Genomic DNA, 18208 nt, shown 5'->3' on the forward strand with positions numbered 1-18208 from the left:
TGTAAAAAGTAGAGCTAGAAATACAACATGCTGTGCACCACCGGGGGGTTTCTGTAAGGATAAGTGTAAAAACATACCTTACCTCTGCAGAGTGGCCATGATGTGCGATGCATGGACCTTTAGATCAGAGGTTTGGGTTCTCAAACTGTGGATTGCGCCCCTCAAGTGGGTAACACAGGGGAATAAGGTGGCTCACGCAAGTCACTTTACAGTTAAAACAATGAACATGGGCAGTATAAAACCCCTGCTTCATCCGTGCTGTAAATGCGCTGGTGTCACATCCGTGAAAGCACAATAAATGTCATTGTTACTTTTTGGAATAAACTTTTTGTCTAAGGCACTGCAGTAGCCAAGTGACTTGGTGGGTCATGACTTGCGAAGCTTACAAACAGCATTTATTTTATATAACTCATTACTCCATGACTTATTTTGAAAACCAAAGCACACCCACACATCAGCTTGAAGCGTTCTTATATTTTTTGCCATGCTCGCTCGCGTCCACTTACTTTTGGCCGTATGTACAGTGAGGGAAATAAGTATTTGATCCCCTGCTGATTTTGTAAGTTTGCCTACTTACAAACAAATGAAGGGTCTATAATTTTTATGGTGGGTTTATTTTAACTGATAGACACAGAATATTTAAAAAAATCAGGGGAAAAAAATGTTATATAAAGGTTATAAACTGATTTGCCAAGGTTTCTTGGCTGTCACTCAGCAAATTGGAGTTTTAGCCTCCTTCACAGAGGTTCTATAGGACTAGGGTCTAGAGACTGGCTAGGACATTTAATGTGCTTCTCCTTAAGCCACTATTTGGTTGTCTTGGCAATATGTTTTGCGTCTTTGTCATATTAAAGGCTCATCCATGACCCATCTTCAGTGACCTAGTTAAGGGGAGGAGGTTCTCGTCCAAGATTTTACGGTACATGGGCCCGTCCCGCAGCCCCTCAATGCGGTGAAGTCATCCTGTATACCTGTAGCAGAGAAAAAGCCCTAAAGCAGAATGTTTCCAACACTGTGCTTCTCTGTAGACATGATGTTCTTGGGCTCATAGTCAGCATTTCTCTCCCTCCAAACACAGGAGTCCATTTTGGTCTCACAGCAGTGCCAGCACTTTCGCCAAAGCCTTTTCTGAATCATTTTTATGTTCATTGTCAAACTTAAGACGAGCCAGGCGGGCCTTCTTGGGCAGGAGGACCTTGCAGGTGATTCAGGATTTCAGTCTACTGTGGCATAGCGTGTTACCAATGTGTTACCAATATTTTGCTTGCTAACTGTGTTCCCAACTGTCTTGAAATCATTAACAGGCTTCTTCCGTGTAGTTCTGGGCTGATCTTTAACATTTCTCATGATCATCTTTACCCCATTGGGGAAATATTGCAGGGAGCTTCAGATCAAGGGCATTTGATAGTTATTTTGTATATCTTCTATTTCCAAATAATCACACCAACAGTTGTCTCCTTCTCACCAAGCTTCTGTCTGTAGCCTATTCAAGGTTTGTGCAGGTCTCCAATCTTGTCGCTGACATCCTTTAAAACCTATTTGGTCTGGACCATGGTGTTGGAGAGGTTGAACTGGAAGATACAGATTCTGTTGGCAGGCATCTTTTATATACATAACAAGCTGATTTAGGAGTACTTTCTTAAAGTGACAGGACTAATCTGTGATCCATATAGGCACATAACCAATCTGTGGAGCCAGAATTCTTGCTAGTTGGTAGGGGATCAAATACTTATTTCACTGACTGAAATGCAAATCAATTTATAACCTTTATATAACATTTTTTTCCCCTGATTTTTTTTAATATTCTGTGTCTATCAGTTAAAATAAACCCACCATAAAAATTATAGACCCTTCATTTGTTTGTAAGTAGGCAAACTTACAAAATCAGCAGGGGATCAAATACTTATTTCCCTCACTGTATATGACACGATTTTAAAAAATGTATCGATAGTAGAGGTATCACTATCGAAAAAAAAATATTGCGATAGTTACTAGTATCGATATTTTTCCACAGTACCTCTATAATTTTCTTCATATGATATTATAAACCTTTTTCTTGGTTATGTATTATCTGGCCTAGGACACTAAGTGAGCCATTTGTGTCACCCCTTAAAAAAGTGCATACTTGCTACATGCACGATGCTTTTAAACAGAGTGAACACCTCAGAATATGAAAAGGAAGAGAAACAAAGGGGAAAAACAAAGTCAAAGCCTAAGAAGGAAACAAGAAAAAAAATGACAGAGAATTATGGTAGAGATGGGTAACGGATGCCCCATCGTGCTCCGGGGCAGGAGCTAGAATTTTATGTGTCCCCTTTCTGCTTTCGCTGCAAAAGCAAACCGCTGGGTCACAAAGATAAAGGATATTTTTTGGTAAATGGCGAAAGTGTTGAAATAAATGACCCGACCGGAGCTGCGTGTAATTACTGTGGCCCAGAGACGTACAATCTATCACGGTGGTGAGGAGGTGACAGAGTGCTAAAGGGTTAGTCAAAGGAGATAGCCTCTGACTAACTACTGCACCCGGGCAATCGATACATTCCTGATGTTTTCCCCGGAAGAGAGACACGCGAAGAGGGAGTGGGCCGAGAAAAGCCCTTAAAACTTCCCCGAATGGCTTTTCATTCAAATATTGATCAGGGCCTCCTATCGTGACCTCGGCCTTTCACGGCAGTATACTTTCTTAAGGGCATATGAAACTCATAAATCTGAGTTGCTACAAAGAAGTGCGCGTGTTGTGTGTAATAGGTCACGCTGGAGAAGGGGACCGATCGGTACTTTATAAAGGGACATTCCATTAAAAGAGCTCCTCAGAGGGGATGATGGGAAGGCTTTGAGGACAGATAAGAGCACCTCGATGTTCCTCACCTTCAGCTCTGGACCGAAGGGGAACATGAACAGAAAGGGAGACACGTAGGCATGCAGATTCCTAGAAACAAACTATTACACATACAATATTTGTCCCTCCTTGCATTTCTTTCATTTCCTATTTCTTGTCTATTTAAAGTGATAGTTCACTCCAAAATGAAAATTCTGTCATCATTTACTCACCATCTTGTCATTTCAAAATGACAATATTTCTTCTGCGAAACAGAAATACGATATTTTGAAGATGAATAACCGAACAACAGCAGTACCCATTCACTTCTACTGTATGTACCCAAAACCAATGCAAGTCAATGGGTCCCGCCGTTGTTCGGTTACCACCATTCTTTAAAATATCTTCTTTTGTGTTCTGCAGAAGAAAGAAAGGCATACAGGTTTGAAATGACAAAAGGGTGAGTAAATGATGACAGAATTTTCATTTTTGGGTGAACTCTTTAATGCTTGAATTGCAGCTTCAAAGCAAGTAAACTGCATAAACTAGTCTAGACTTGCACACAAAATTCATACTGTAGGTCTATGTTAGTCAGACAACAGTTCTCTCATCTTAGTAGCTACTGCAACTGACCCAAAATCATCTGTGGAAAATGTCCAGACAGTTTCTATAGTTCCAATGAAGCTCTTGAAGCGACTGCTGAACTCCGGTTAGTTCTGGGATATGTGGAGTCTGACATGCTAACATATGGACAACATCAGCTCCACAGAAGCCGTTAATTTGTCCTTCTTTGACACTCTGTTACTATTTCTTACAGTCCGGGCCACTGTAGTGTATATACAGTCAAAGCTAAATGTTTTCATTAGGGCATATTTTAATCCATTTCCATAACGCAGGAGAACAGAGCCGCGAGTAGCCATATTCACATCATTTACGTAATATATCCCCAGGAATCTGCGGCTGTCAAACGTTCACATGCTCTCTGAAGATTTACCGACTGGAAAGATGGGATTTACCGTCAAGATGAAGACACGAAGGCCAATGCGAAACCTGCGAAAAACAGGAGTGTGTTGCGAGTCGCCGGCGGTTGATAGATATTCTACGCGGCTAATCCGTGTTTACGGCTAACGTCTCACAAAGGAGTTTTTGCGTCTAGGTGCACCAGCTAACTGGTTTTGTTTGAAAGGCTTTGAGATTCCATGGGAGAGAAAGCCATTTTGTTTCCATCAGGAATAAAGGAGGGAGGGGAAAACAGAGGAAAGAACAGCTGCTCTCTTTCTCTCTCTCTCTCTCTCTCTCTCTGGCCCAGAGTCGTGTGGGATGTTTGTACATGGTTTCTCCAGTGTTTATAGCCAAAGCAAGCCATTAATGGCACTTGTTAAACAGCTTATGAAGAAATGTAAATAAAAGCAGGACCTGTATATGTTATGACATAGTGTAATCCGCTAAGTATTTTGCCTTATCTCTGCCAGGACCACGTAGGTCGAGTTGATAAAATCATTTATGTTTCGTCATGGAACAGTATGTCATAACCTGCTGTGGATGATTTAATTTAGAGAAGATATGCACTCTAGGTCAATGTTTCTCGTGCCATTTTTCATAAGCTTGTATAACTAAGAGATTTTTTGTGTTAAAAACAATCTACAAGTTCAACATAAAAGTGAGCTCAAGCACTTGCATGCACACATGCTCAGCATATAGCTTTTCGAAAGGCTGGATCTATGTTTACTCTCCGCTCTGGATGCAGCTTTTGCAAAGCGATGGTCAGATAAAAATAAAGCCCTCAAAGTTGAAAACGAGACTAACAGCACACTTGAGATCACTCTGCCCTGATATACACATACCATCAGCTAATACATGACAGTGGGGCATTAAGCATCCATTTCCTACTCTGTATAGCTCTGGTAGCATTAAAGAGTAAACAGAGGAAATAATAAGTCTTTACAGACTTTTACTTTGGATAACAGGACAAGAGCAGATGATCAGAGTGAGCTACACTGGTCCATACTCGTCCAACTATTTCAAGATCCAAATAAACCTGGAAAAAGTGCAGTTGTAAATTCCCTCTGAGGGGTTAGATTTGAGAATTAGATTTTATATGTATGCATACAAATGCACATATATGTGTATATACATACATACGCACACACGCACGTATACACATGAATGTATATATATATAGTCTAATAATATAACTATTTATAGCATATTTAATTTAATTTAAGTTAATATTAATTTATATTATAATAATTGTATTAAACAAACGATTTGTTGAATGTGTCCTGTTTGGTCGCCTTTAAAGAAGCCGTCCGACATCTAGCGGTTGAGCTTGGTATCACAGTCTAAATTTAAAATATTGGAGAAGCAAGTTTAGCCAAGTAAAGGTTCTTTTCGGTTTCTTTTGTTTGTTATCAGAAATAATCTACAGGCACTCTATAAGGTGTACCTGAATTAAAGATATATATATAATTAAAGTATGCTACATATTTTATCTGTACTTTGGCAAGATAAATGCTTCATGAGCATGCTTTAAGAGCACATATTTATCTGGCTTAAATTAGTATTTTTTAGAAGAAAAAGTAAAAAATAATGTCACCAGACACATCCCATAAAAAGTTTCATATGCTTTTTTATACATTCACATGTGACCCAGTCTGTAAAAAAGTGGCTAAAGTATATATGTCTATACATAGCATACTTTAATTATACATGATTAAAGATATATATGTCACCCTGGATCACAAAACCAGTCTTAAGTAGCACGGGAACATTTTTAGTAAAAGACAAAAATACATTGTGTGGGTCAAAATTATTGATTTTTCTTTTATGCCAAAAATCATTAGGATATTAAGTAAAGATATTTTGTAAATTTCCTACCTTAAATATATAAAAACTTTATTTTTGTGAGTGGATGGTCTGCCACAGTGCCCCTGATTAACAACTTCAAAGGCAATTTTCTCAATATTTTGATTTTTTGGCGCTCTCAGATTCCAGAGTTTTAAACGGTTGTATCTCAGCCAGATATTGTCCTATTCTAACAACTCATATATCTATAGAAAGTTTATTTATTCAGCTTTCAGATTATGTAAAAATCTCAATTTCGAAAAATTGACCCATAAGACTGGTTTTGTTGTCCAGGGTCACATATATATAATGTATAATTAAAGTATGCTACATATTTTATTTGTAATATAGCAATGACGTATGTACAAGTGCACTAAAACTATTTTAATGACATTTGTCAGATTTTTTAATTATTATAAATGCACATTTGAAGAACTAATTTTAAAGCTACTTATTAATTTAATAAAAAAAATAAAAAAATGTAAGGTTTATAAATGCATTTGAAACAAAACATTTAAGCGAACAGCAAAAAGCTAAAAATATGCTTTTCCTCATACGCACATACACACTGTACTTTGACACTGAACTTTGTCCAACGCTTTACCCTCAAATGTAAACACAGAACATTAACTGTTTTACATTAAACAGCATAATATAAACACATTATAAGCAATCAATTCCCATTAGAAAGGCATTTAAAAATATATATGAGCAGTCGACATGAAATACTACTCGAATGCACTGTGACATTTTCAACTTCATCTACAGTAAATCTTTTAGAAACAGCATTTTGTTGCTGCTTCAAGAGCACATTTTATTTGTCTTAAATTTGTATTTTTTTAATTAGGAGAATTTTTCAAATGCTTGTGTCACCAGACACGGCACATAAAAAGTTTCAAATGCTTTTTTATACACTCGTATGTGACCCAGTCTGTAAAAACCCGGCAAAAGTTTAATGAACATTACAGTTTGATTTCAGTCATTAATTTCACTATAAATTTAAATTTTAATGGCTTTACTCAGTCAATATTAAAGATAACAATATTATATTTTTACAGAATGTTCTTTACATGATGTAGGATGATTTTATGTACAGAACAGCAAATCACAAAAATTCCTTTTTTACAGACTGGGTCACAAATACATTTTAGTTTGAAATCTTGATGTTAGTCATCTACCCACATAGGAAATAACAGTCATTTCAGTGTAACTGTAATCAAAGACATGACTCCGTCCGACGCAAGTAAATGTTATTTCCTAAAATCGGGCAGTCGTGGCGTAATGGTTAGAGACTCGGATTGGGAACCCAAACATTGTTCGAGCCTCAGTACCAGCAGGGACTGTAGGTGGGGGGAGTGAATGATCAGCGCTCTCATCCACCTTCAATACCACGGCTGAGGTGAGACCCTTGAGCAAGGCACCGATCCCCCCAACTGCTCCCCGGGCGCCGCAGCGATGGCTGCTCACTGCTCTGAGTGTGTGTTCACGGTGTGTGTTACTCACTGCTGTGTGTGTGCACTTGGATGGGTTAAATGCAGAGCACAAATTCTGAGTATGGAACACCATTCTTGGCCTCACATCACATCACTTTCAATAAATGACCTCGTATTCACTAACTGCACTGCAGTCCCGGTGTATATCTGTAAAATGAGATGTGTGGATGAGAGCCAGAGCGCGGCAGGCTACACTCATGATGCCGTGTGGTGGGAGAGAGGTGACGGAGTGCTTGTGTAGTTTTGGCGAGCAGGACGGCAGGGTGCTTTCATAACAGCCTGAGCATCATTAACCAGTAGGGATGATGTATGACTTATAATACCTGCACCAAATGTGATGATATTAATGAAGCATTTGAGATACCAAATGAGAACCTGAGGTGTGTGTGTAAAAAAAGAGAGCAACATCGTTATATGACTCTTTTTGCATGTATTGGAGCATGTAATAGAATTTAAGATCCCCAAAATATGCTTTTTTTAATTTATGATATAAATTATATTAATATAAATATTTACTGTAAAAATTCAAGAGTAAAGTAACACTGTAATGTTTTTTGTGTCCACAGCAGCAGCTACTACAGGCGATGTATATAAGATTGTGTACAGTACTGTAAAATGTACTTTAAAGTGCTATTATCCTGTATCTAAAAATATTCAATGTGCAGTCATTCACACAAGTAACACAAAGCAAAGTTAAAGTCATGCGTTAATTTAGTTCTGTGCCATTTTTACAAAGTATCTGCTGAGATAACAAGCCTTTCCAGGCATGTTACAGTACCCAGCGTTCCTCTGCTCCTGATAGCCCGGGCCCAACATGACAAAGCACAGGATAAAATAGTAATGCTAATATTGATAGTTTGTCCATTACAGGTCAGCTAACTGTCCTCCGGAACAGTTACAAAGCTGTTAGTTTCGATTTCACAAGGCCGATCAATACGTGGGCATACTGTTTCAATTTTGCCTGCATTGATTTTCTCAATAACACCACAACCCTGCCGCATTCATCTCTTTGAAAGAAGGGAAGATTTGATTTACTGAAGAAAAATTGGAGTGCGCATCACAAAGGTTTCTGCCGGCGTGGGCTCGTGACACAGAAAAGATGGATGTCCCCAGACAGGGGTACCTCCAGCCCCGAGGAGCTCCATTAGAGATCACTGGAGCTGCTGCTGAAAATGACTCGCATTAGAGGAGGGGAGAATAAGAGAGAGAGAGAGAGAGAGAGAGAAAAGAAGAGAGGGGTTGTGATGGTGGTAAAAATTGAAAAAGGAGATAAAAGAAAGGAGTATGAAAGAAAGAACAAAGATATGCACGGACCTAAAACAAACAGCCAGGTTCTTGCATCACTGGTGAAACAGAATTATTTCTGCAATAACTGGTTCTTTCCAATAACATGGTACGAAATTGGGTTTGAACGTAAGAAATTCCAAGAATAACTTGGGACATGTTGCGTTTTAACACAGGATTGCGTTTTTGTTATTTTCTATCAATTAACATGAAAGAATCACAATTAAATAAAAATAATCAAATAAGTAGTACTATAATAACTATGTATGATCAATTTTATATATAAATATAAACTTATATTTCCCATAAAATGAAGAAAATATTTATTTGCATTTTCTTTTAACAATAACAGTAACATGGATGAATGGTTGAGTTAAATTAACTTAGTCAACACTACAATTCGTGTACAAATTAAATAACAAAATAACTTGTCTTCCAACCAAACTGTAGAAATGGGTGTAGGGAGTGAATTTTATGGGATGTTAGATTTTTTCTTTATTAATAAAGAAATAGATATTTAACGTATTTAATTCTATCTTGTTTAATGCTACAGTAGAATATGTTATGTCTTTGTATGTAACAGTTTCACATACCTATTGTTCTCATGACAAAATCATAGGATTTAATTTCTAAAAAACAAATGGGACACCAATCGGGGGAAATACAAGCCATTCATCCATAGTTTACACATTGTCGCAAATTGTGTTAAACACTGCAATGTTCAGGTTTTAAACCGTGTCTATTCATTCTTCATTTGCCTTTATCTTCCACATCTTCTCTCATCTTCACCCTGACAGTGTTTGAGGGCGTGGAACTGCTCTGAGCGCAGCAGCAGAGTGAATTTCCATGCTACATTAGTCCTACCATCAGAATGCAATGAAGGAGAATATGAGAGGAAGCCTCATCTGTCCTCGGAGACTCCCGCTCCTCCTCTTCCTCAATCATCTTTCTTTCCAGCCAGCCACTTTACTGGTGTGTCATCTACATGAGAGATCATCTATCTTTTGACCCAAATAAACATGACCGCAACCGACAAAGCCAGCTGAAGGAACGAAAAAAATGAACGCTGTCAGTCGCCTCATTTGTGGGCACCGTGTTCATTTTGTATGGATTTGGCAGACGGCAACGCCACATGTTCACTTGCGCCATTAGATGAAAGGGTGGTAATGGATGGACAGGTGGATCTGGCTGTCTGTCGGTCTGAGATCCAATCAAAAAGAAAAAGAGAAAAATACAAAGAAAAAAGGGCCACGGAGTGTGCCGAGTGGGACATCCCAGATCGGCAAGCATGTGTGTGTGTACGTATATGTCTTTTCCTTTGTTTGCCAGAGTGCAAACCCCTACGGACCCCTCTGATAATGCGTCCACAAGCAAGAGTGTCGGAGCACGTGTGGAATGAAAGAAAGGAGAGAAAAAAAATCAACTAGCACCTCGGCTCTCCAGAGGACGGGGCTGCTGTAAGCTGGATATTAAGACACAAATTGCATTCAGGCGGGTCAGTAGGTGTCAGATGATATTAGATGCCTGCCATGAGGAAACAACAACTCCCATCAGCCAGGGAGGAAAATAATATTTTCATTTTCAGCCTTTTATTGAATGGAAACTTTAGGGAATACGTCTTTATGGGGGAGCGGGTGGGCTTGCAAATTTAACACTCCCAACAAAAGGGTGTAATCATGGCAGCCGAATGCCCTTAGAGGGATCTGATTTCATTTTCATGAAGGTGAAAAAAGAGATTTTGCTATTTGTGTGTGTCTGTGTGTGTTATCTCTTAACACTTCGATGTTGTTTTCTTTTGTAAGTGTCGCTTTGTCATTTCTAATGGTTTTACAGCAAAACCAATACAGACAAGTGCACCAGTCACAGCTAATGTACGTTTAACTGATAAAACATGTACCTTACTTTTACCAGCCATTGAAAACCGCATTTCCACTTTTAAATTTACCAAGATTACTCAGTATGAAATGTACCATTTCACCATTTTCACGATTTTACTACAATTATAAATACAGAATATATACATATATACAAATATATGTAACACTTAAAAACAGAATTCTTGTATTTTTTAAATAAAATAAATGTTAGGCTGTCTTCACTGAGATGTATTAAAATAAATATTCTTTAATAATTCAAATAAAATATCAGACTTTTGTTCCGAATTATCTTTCCATTTCTATATACGATTATTTGATCATTAGGTTATAGTGTATATATTTTCTGTCACAAATAATATGTCAGCCCCCATCATTTATAGTTTGGGGTAGTAAGATCATTTTAGGTTCATCTTTTTAGTAGCTAGTAACACCAGGAAAAAAACATCTTTTGTGTACATGTGTGTGTGATTTTCAGATGGTGGTGTCAATTCAATGAATGAAGCTGAAAATTAATCTTGTCTAAATTCATTCTTAATAGTAGTCGAATGCTACAGTAGTTCTGCAAATATTTATTATAAATATTTGATGTGACGTTATGCACTATTTTCGCTCCTGATGGTGTCTACATACTGGGTTACAACAAGAAAAACAAACATTTTGTGAGCAAATGAAAGCAGCTGGAGGATGCACCAAAAACCCATCTGAAGACATTTAACAGCATAATTAATGTACACAAACTTTTTTTGCCGCCTGTTTTCTTCCATGTCTGAACAACCAGTGCTTTAGAAACCCATCTCATATAACTAAGTCGACACGTGCAGCTGCGAGTTTCATGTTGTCCTGGGTGTGTGTGTTTGTGTGTACAGTATTTTCCTCCTTGTACTTCCAGATGTTGTTCTCTCTCTGTTGTTACCGATCTCTAGCTCTCCTACATTTCTGCCCGTGACCTTCTGGGTAATTGAGCAGAAGTATTGATGTAACGGCAGGGTCTGATTGTGATTTATTAAACGTGCTCTGAGGCTGTGCCAGCGTCACCATGCGCCCATCGCATGCTATTACAGATGTCATCAATAGCCCTGCTGCATAAAGGCCAGTAATGGGGAGCGAGCCAAGAGAGCTCGGCTATTATACGACTGCCGAACACTGAGAGAAAAGAACAGAGAGCAGACAGGTCTCCAAACCTCCAGAGAACACGTTTCTTTACAACATGTAGAGCTTGAACAACAGAGCCAATGAGCTTCTTGGGCAGCAAACTCTATTAGAGGAAACCACTGCATGACGGCATCATTAAGGAATATTTCTGCCTGTTTACAGAAATAAATACCTCTCCTTATGTTTCCTTCAGTAATGGCTAGGTAACGTTTACTGGCTTTTATCCTATTCCAACAGCAATGCATCACGTATGGAAACCGAAGCAATAAGACATAACCCAGGCTCACAACCGTGACTGCAGGACTCCATTAGAGTCCATAATGGGCGGAAATGTAGGTTTTGCCTATCGTGAGAGACGTAAACTAATAAGGGCTTGAATGATTATAGATGGTTTGGTATAAAATACAGTAGGGTGCAGTGCAGGTGTACCATGAGCTGACCTCTCGTATATTCACCGACCGTCTGCTGTATATCGCACATAACAATGAAAGCTGCAATCTGATTGGTTGGAGATTTACATTTGTTTGCATAAAGCGGCCTTTCCATGTGATGCCAATTTTCAAACTTTAGTTAGTGTGTAATGTTGCTGTTAGAGCATAAACAATATCTGCAAAATGATAAAGCTCAAAGTTCAATGCCAAGCGAGATATTGTCTTTAACAGAATTCGCTTTTCAAGGACTACAGAGAACGGCTGGAATCGTACTACAGCCCTTTACTTCCCGGGTAAATGCTGTCACTATTCCGAGTTTTTGAAAAACCTCCGCCCAAAGGAATACGCCAAAAAAAGGGGCGAGGCCTTCCTTAGAAAAGAGGAAGAGCCACTGGAGTCGTGTTTGGTTATCAGAGATTGTAAACATTTGACTGAGCTGCGCAATTAATTACTTTCACTTTCATCACAGTCCAACAGCTGGTAATAAGAATTCCGCTACCCACATTCTAAGATAACCAACGGTCAAATAACAGCTTCCATGACTTTAACATCGGCTGTGAAAGCTGTACCGTGTAACACACTGATACTGTGTGTGTGTGCGCATACCTCTAAAACACTTCTATGAAACGTCCTTTGAAGTCCTGCTTGCAAATGTCTCCTAGTCAATCTGCTTGTTTTATTATCCAACTTAGGTCCAATATAAAAAGGCAAAACTATTAGTGTTAATTAATATAACTGGTCTGACCCAATCAGTCCGGTGTCATTTCCCTTGCCATACTAGGTAAAAAATTGTGATCTCTAACAAAGATTGACGTTTGCACATGCACTAGCAGACCTCAATTACACTTCGATCGATCCGCATGTTTTTAACTGATGATGTGAAGTTGACGTCATTGTTACTGTTTATTGCTAAAAGCCAAAGCTTATAAATACATCTGCACTGAGAGGGGGACCGACCAATCACAACAGCCTGAGAAGCGGAAGCTCGCTGATATGGTGTGGGTGGGACATCTTCAGACACACACTCTAAGCGGGGAACCAATCACGACGGACCGGGTCAGCTCTACCAATCAGAGCGTTTCGGAAGGAGGGACTTTATATAAACCAGAAAAAATCGAGTCGTTTTGTTAGAAGAGGGACAGCGGTGAACAATAGACTTGAAATATGTGAAATATACAGCGTTTTTTGAAACTAGAAACATGAACATCCACTGTTAAACACCCCAAAAACATAATCAAAGCTTCAAAAACAGCAAAAGAATGGCTTCTTTAAGCATAACAGTCTAAGTAAGACCTAGAATATACATTGTTTGACCCAGCACCCTAAATTGTCTAACTAAAGTTGTACCTGATGGCGGCGCTGCCCCAGGCGCCATGCTTGTCTGTCAGGATGTTGACGATCTTCTGGATGAGCTGGGTGGACGTGACGTGATCTCGGTACTTGGCAGCCCTGATGAGGTGATCGCACATCTTCTCCTCATCGCGTTTCTCAGCGGCGTACTGAGCACAATGAGACTGCACAGAAAATAAAGCGAAGCTTTTAATCATAACAGATGACTTCCTCTTGTTTGATTTTTTATCCTCATCAGAAGAAACTAATATGCGTTTTTGGGTTGTTTATACACTATTGATGAACTCTCAGCTACTGTAATTAATATCTTATATCATATAGCACACCATAATGTCTGGTATTATATTTCCTTTGAAGTCACGCTAATTATAACAGAACCTTAAACTAGAAGTCAGCAATTACACTGACAAATATTAAAAACATAACAGTAACACTGCTTGGTTTATTTCAGGTTAGAAATGACCTAAAGTAATGACTAGTAGTTCAGCGAGTGAGGCGTTAATTCAATAACAGTTTTCAATGATGACGATGAAGTGAGTTGTTTTAGGCTAATGTGCTTGAGATTGGAGATGCTCTGTGCTGTATACTGTTCAAAAGTTTCTTTATTTACATATTTGAACACATCAAAACTATGAAATTATCAAGCTATTAAAATCAGCACTAACCATTAGCATCTTCAAAGTAGCCACCCTTTGTCTATAATTAAAGGTCCAGTTAAGTATGTCATTTTTTGGAGGATCTACTGACAGAAATGCAATTTAATATACATAACTATGTCTTCAGAGTTGTATACTTACATAAAGACCTTACATAATGAAGCGATTTGTTTTTATGACCTTAGAATGAGTTATTACTATCTACATACACCGCGGGTCCCCTTATGTGGAATTTGCCATGTTGTTTCTACAGTAGCCCTCAACGGACAAACTGCTCCACAGAGCTCCTTCGGCAAAAAAGCGAAAACATGACAACATGCTTGTCCCGTGTCAGTTGCCATAGCGTTCCGAAAGGGAGGGGTGGAGTGAGCTGTTAGTTGCAATTCGCAGCCTCACATCTAGATGCCGTTAAATCTCACATTGCTCCTTTAACAGTTTATCAACAAACTTTTTGAGGTCTCACCCTTGGATCTTTTTTTAAACAGTACTGAAAGAGTTCACATATAATTTGGGCTCTTATTGTCTTTTTCCGTCATAATTTTTCCTATTGTTGCGTTAAAGAGGATTTAGCATATTTCCAACCTTAACACTTGTAATGTTTTAACACTATGTTTTGATCTTACTAAATACTTTTTATGCTACTAAATCCAAGCGTTGCTTCAGGATTTGTGGTGGGAAATATCCCAACTCCGAGGTGTCTTGAACGCAGCAAAAGTAAATCATTTTAAAGAAACATTTTAATAAATTAATTAATTTAAAATATTATTTATATTTATTTTCTGCAAAAAGGCGGTTTCATCGGATGCACGTGCTGGCCTGAAGTTAACTTCAAGTTAATAACAATTCATTTTATATTTTTTATATTCCTATTTTACACTGGGTTCCAAATTATTATGCAAATGATATCTTTCTCTGGTTTTCCTAATTTGTCGATGCAAATGACAGTCAGTATAATTTTCAAGTAATCAACAGTTAGGGTACATTTGGAATTTTATTGAACAAACCTCCCACTGACAACAGTATTTATTTAAAAAATGAAAAACTCAAAATGCACTGTTCCAAATTATTATGCACAACAGAGTTTGAAAACATTTCATAGGTTGTAAAAAACTGAAAATGGTCATTTGTTGAATTTGCAGCATTAGGAGGTCATATTTACTGAAATCAAAAGCTATTTCAATCAAAAACATCCTAACAGGGCAAGTTACATGTTAACATAGGACCCCTTCTTTGATATCACCTTCACAATTCTTGCATCCATTGAACTTGTGAGTTTTTGGATAGTTTCTGATTGAATTTCTTTGCAGGATGTCAGAATAGCCTCCCAGAGCTGCTGTTTTGATGCTAACTGCCTCCCACCATCATAGATCTTTCGCTTGAGGATGCTCCAAAGGTTCTCAATAGGGTTGAGGTCAGGGGAGGATGGTGGCCACACCATGAGTTTCTCTCCTTTTATGCCCATAGCAGCCAATGACACAGAGGTATTCTTTGCAGCATGAGATGGTGCATTGTCATGCATGAAGATGATTTTGCTACGGAAGGCATGGTTCTTCTTTTTGTACCATGGAAGAAAGTGCTCAGTCAGAAACTCTACATACCTTGCAGAGTTCATTTTCACACCTTCAGGGACCCTAAAGGGGCCCACCAGCTGTCTCCCCATGATTCCAGCCCAAAACACGACTCCGCCACCTCCTTGCTGACGTCGCAGCGTTGTTGGGACATGGTGGCCATCCACCAACCATCCACTACTCCATCCATCTGGACCATCCAGGGTTGCACGGCACTCATCAGTAAACAAGACTGTTTGAAAATTAGTCTTCATGTATGTGTGGGCCCACTGCAACCGTTTCTGCTTGTGAGCATTGGTTAGGGGTGGCCGAATAGTAGGTTTATGCACAACTGCAAGCATCTGGACGATCCTACACCTTGAGGTTTTCGGGACTCCCGAGGCACCAGCAGCTTCAAATACCTGTTTGCTGCTTTGCAATGGCATTTTTGCAGCTGCTCTCTTAATCCGATGAATTTGTCTGGAAGAAACCTTCCTCATTCTGCCTTTATCTGCACGAACCCTTCTGTGCTCTGAATCAGCCACAAATGTCTTCACAGTACGATGATCTCGCTTAAGTTTTCGTGAAATATCTAATGTTTTCATACCTTGTCCAAGACATTGCACTATTTGACGCTTTTCGGCAGCAGACAGATCCTTTTTCTTTCCCATATTGCTTGAAACCTGTGGCCTGCTTAATAATGTGGAACGTCCTTCTTAAGTAGTTTTCCTTTAATTGGGCTCACCTGGCAAACTACTTATCACAGGTGTCTGAGATTGATTTCAGTGATCCAAAGAGCACTGAGACACAATACCATCCATAAGTTTAATTGAACAATATAAAATTAAATGTTTACGACACTTAAATCCAATTTGCATAATAATTTGGAACGCAGTGTATTGTGTATTGATTGTATTAAATACATTTAAAACAACTCAGAAGTTATTGATTCTTTGCGGAGGTCTTCTGGAAGTTAAGTTTGGGCCACATAACGTTTGTTTGTTGATGCCGCTGAAACCGTCTATAGCTTGTTTGCCCTTTTAAAAAAACCTATAAATGTTTTATTTCACTCAATGTAGTCTTATCACATTTAATTCAGAACACATGTTCACAACTCCGTTAAAAATATTTTACTTTGGCAATGGCCCTGTAGATTTAGCAGCATGCAGAAAAATAAAATAATTAAAAAATATATAATAATCTGTCTGCACTGCAGTTTATGAACCATTAACTGAACATCATGGTTTCAATATTTCTTTTTGTTTTAAAAAATGGAACCGGTTCTTCATTTCAAGCCCTAAATATAAGACCCAACTTTGTCACACACAGAAATAAGTCACATACTATTTCATGTTCCTATGCTACAGTGTTGATAAACAAGCCAACCAAAACTTCCTCCAAAGAAGAATGCTGTCCATCAGAGCGGGTGGGAAAACAAAGCGCACTACATCATTACAGACGTGTGTGTTGACGCCCGAGCCCGAGCATGTGTGCGCTGTAACTCCATACGCACAGGAAACAAATGGAACTCTGGGTCATTTCCAGCCCGGTGTCACAGTGATTAATAACACTGGACATGTATTTGCTAATGCCTTCGGGCTACGCTAAAAAATGTAGAAACTACCCATAATGCAATAGGAGACATTTTTCTTTGTCAGAATTTGTTATCAGAAAAGGCCTTTGAACTTGGATGTGATGCTTTAACAAAGCGCCTCGTCGCAAATATCCGTTTTGATACGAAACTTAAATTCCGTTTTATCTCTTCGTACAGGAAAAATAAACGAACGAACCTTCCTTTGTGAAAACCAAAAACATTCGGATCAGAATCAATAAATCAAGCGATGAGTAACAAAGCTGCAGCGCCGGTGAGACGCTGTTCTGAATTCACCCAAGGACAGACGAAAACAGCAAACCAAGCAAAAAAAAAAAAAAAAGAAGAAGAAGAAGAACATGGCTTGTGTTTTTATCTGATTCTGATGCAACGTCTAGAAAACAGCAATCAAGCGAAAAGGTTACAGCCACCGCTAGAGCTCGTTTTAATGTAATTCCCTCAGCTTCATCCATTGCGTGTTATAGCCTTAAATTAAATTAGCTGCGGACGGCACCCGCCTCAGACAACAAATACAGTGGTGGCAGCAGTCTGGGGTGGACGCAGAAACCCGCCTCGGCAAAGTTAGCAGTAAATGCTCCAAAGTGCCTTCTAATGGGCCCTCCTCTCCAATTTGAGGATCGACTCCTCTTGTATGACAGAAAATCCATAGAGATAAATCACATTAGGGGGGCTTCCCTCTCCTAATTATCAATCTGTGTCTCATTTCGCTGCTCTTAGCTCTACATTGACCTTAAAGAGTTAGAATAAAAGAGAGGGAAAATGTAAAGGGTGGATGTTTAAACGTAAACCTATTTGGGTGTCTGGCGTAACAAAGGAGCGGGAAGCAAGGAATGGAAAGAAAGGCAGCGATTTGTCTCTATGTGCAGAAGGTCATATCGGGGTAATAAATGGAAAATTGTAGAGGGGTAACATTTGTTTTGATGAAAGAATGGAAAAGGAAATAGAGGTTTAGGGTAAAACATGGGTTGACCTTAATACAATAACAGGTGCGCAGAGAGATTGCTAATGTCGTTGATCAATGCAAAGCAATGTAGTGTGTGTGTGTGTGTGTGTGTGTGTGTGTGCGTGTGTGCGTTCATGTTTGTATATCCCGGTGGGGACCTAAATCTGAATACACACCAACACATGGGGACTCGTGTCACCG

At 38.9% G+C, this 18208-nt stretch overlaps 1 protein-coding gene across 3 annotated transcripts in view; it reads right to left on the minus strand.

Moving 5' to 3' along the window:
* The window catches only part of lrba (LPS responsive beige-like anchor protein), a 262968-nt gene that overhangs the window by 106226 nt on the left and 138534 nt on the right, over positions 1-18208 (minus strand). For all 3 annotated transcript variants that reach the window (XM_057332760.1, XM_057332761.1, XM_057332759.1), the window contains exon 36: positions 13247-13413. In XM_057332760.1, the coding sequence (XP_057188743.1) occupies positions 13247-13413 (167 nt within the window). The remainder of the gene's footprint in view (positions 1-13246; positions 13414-18208) is intronic.

The sequence above is a fragment of the Triplophysa rosa genome, linkage group LG4, assembly GCF_024868665.1.
Source record: "Triplophysa rosa linkage group LG4, Trosa_1v2, whole genome shotgun sequence".
Lineage (NCBI taxonomy): Eukaryota > Metazoa > Chordata > Actinopteri > Cypriniformes > Nemacheilidae > Triplophysa > Triplophysa rosa.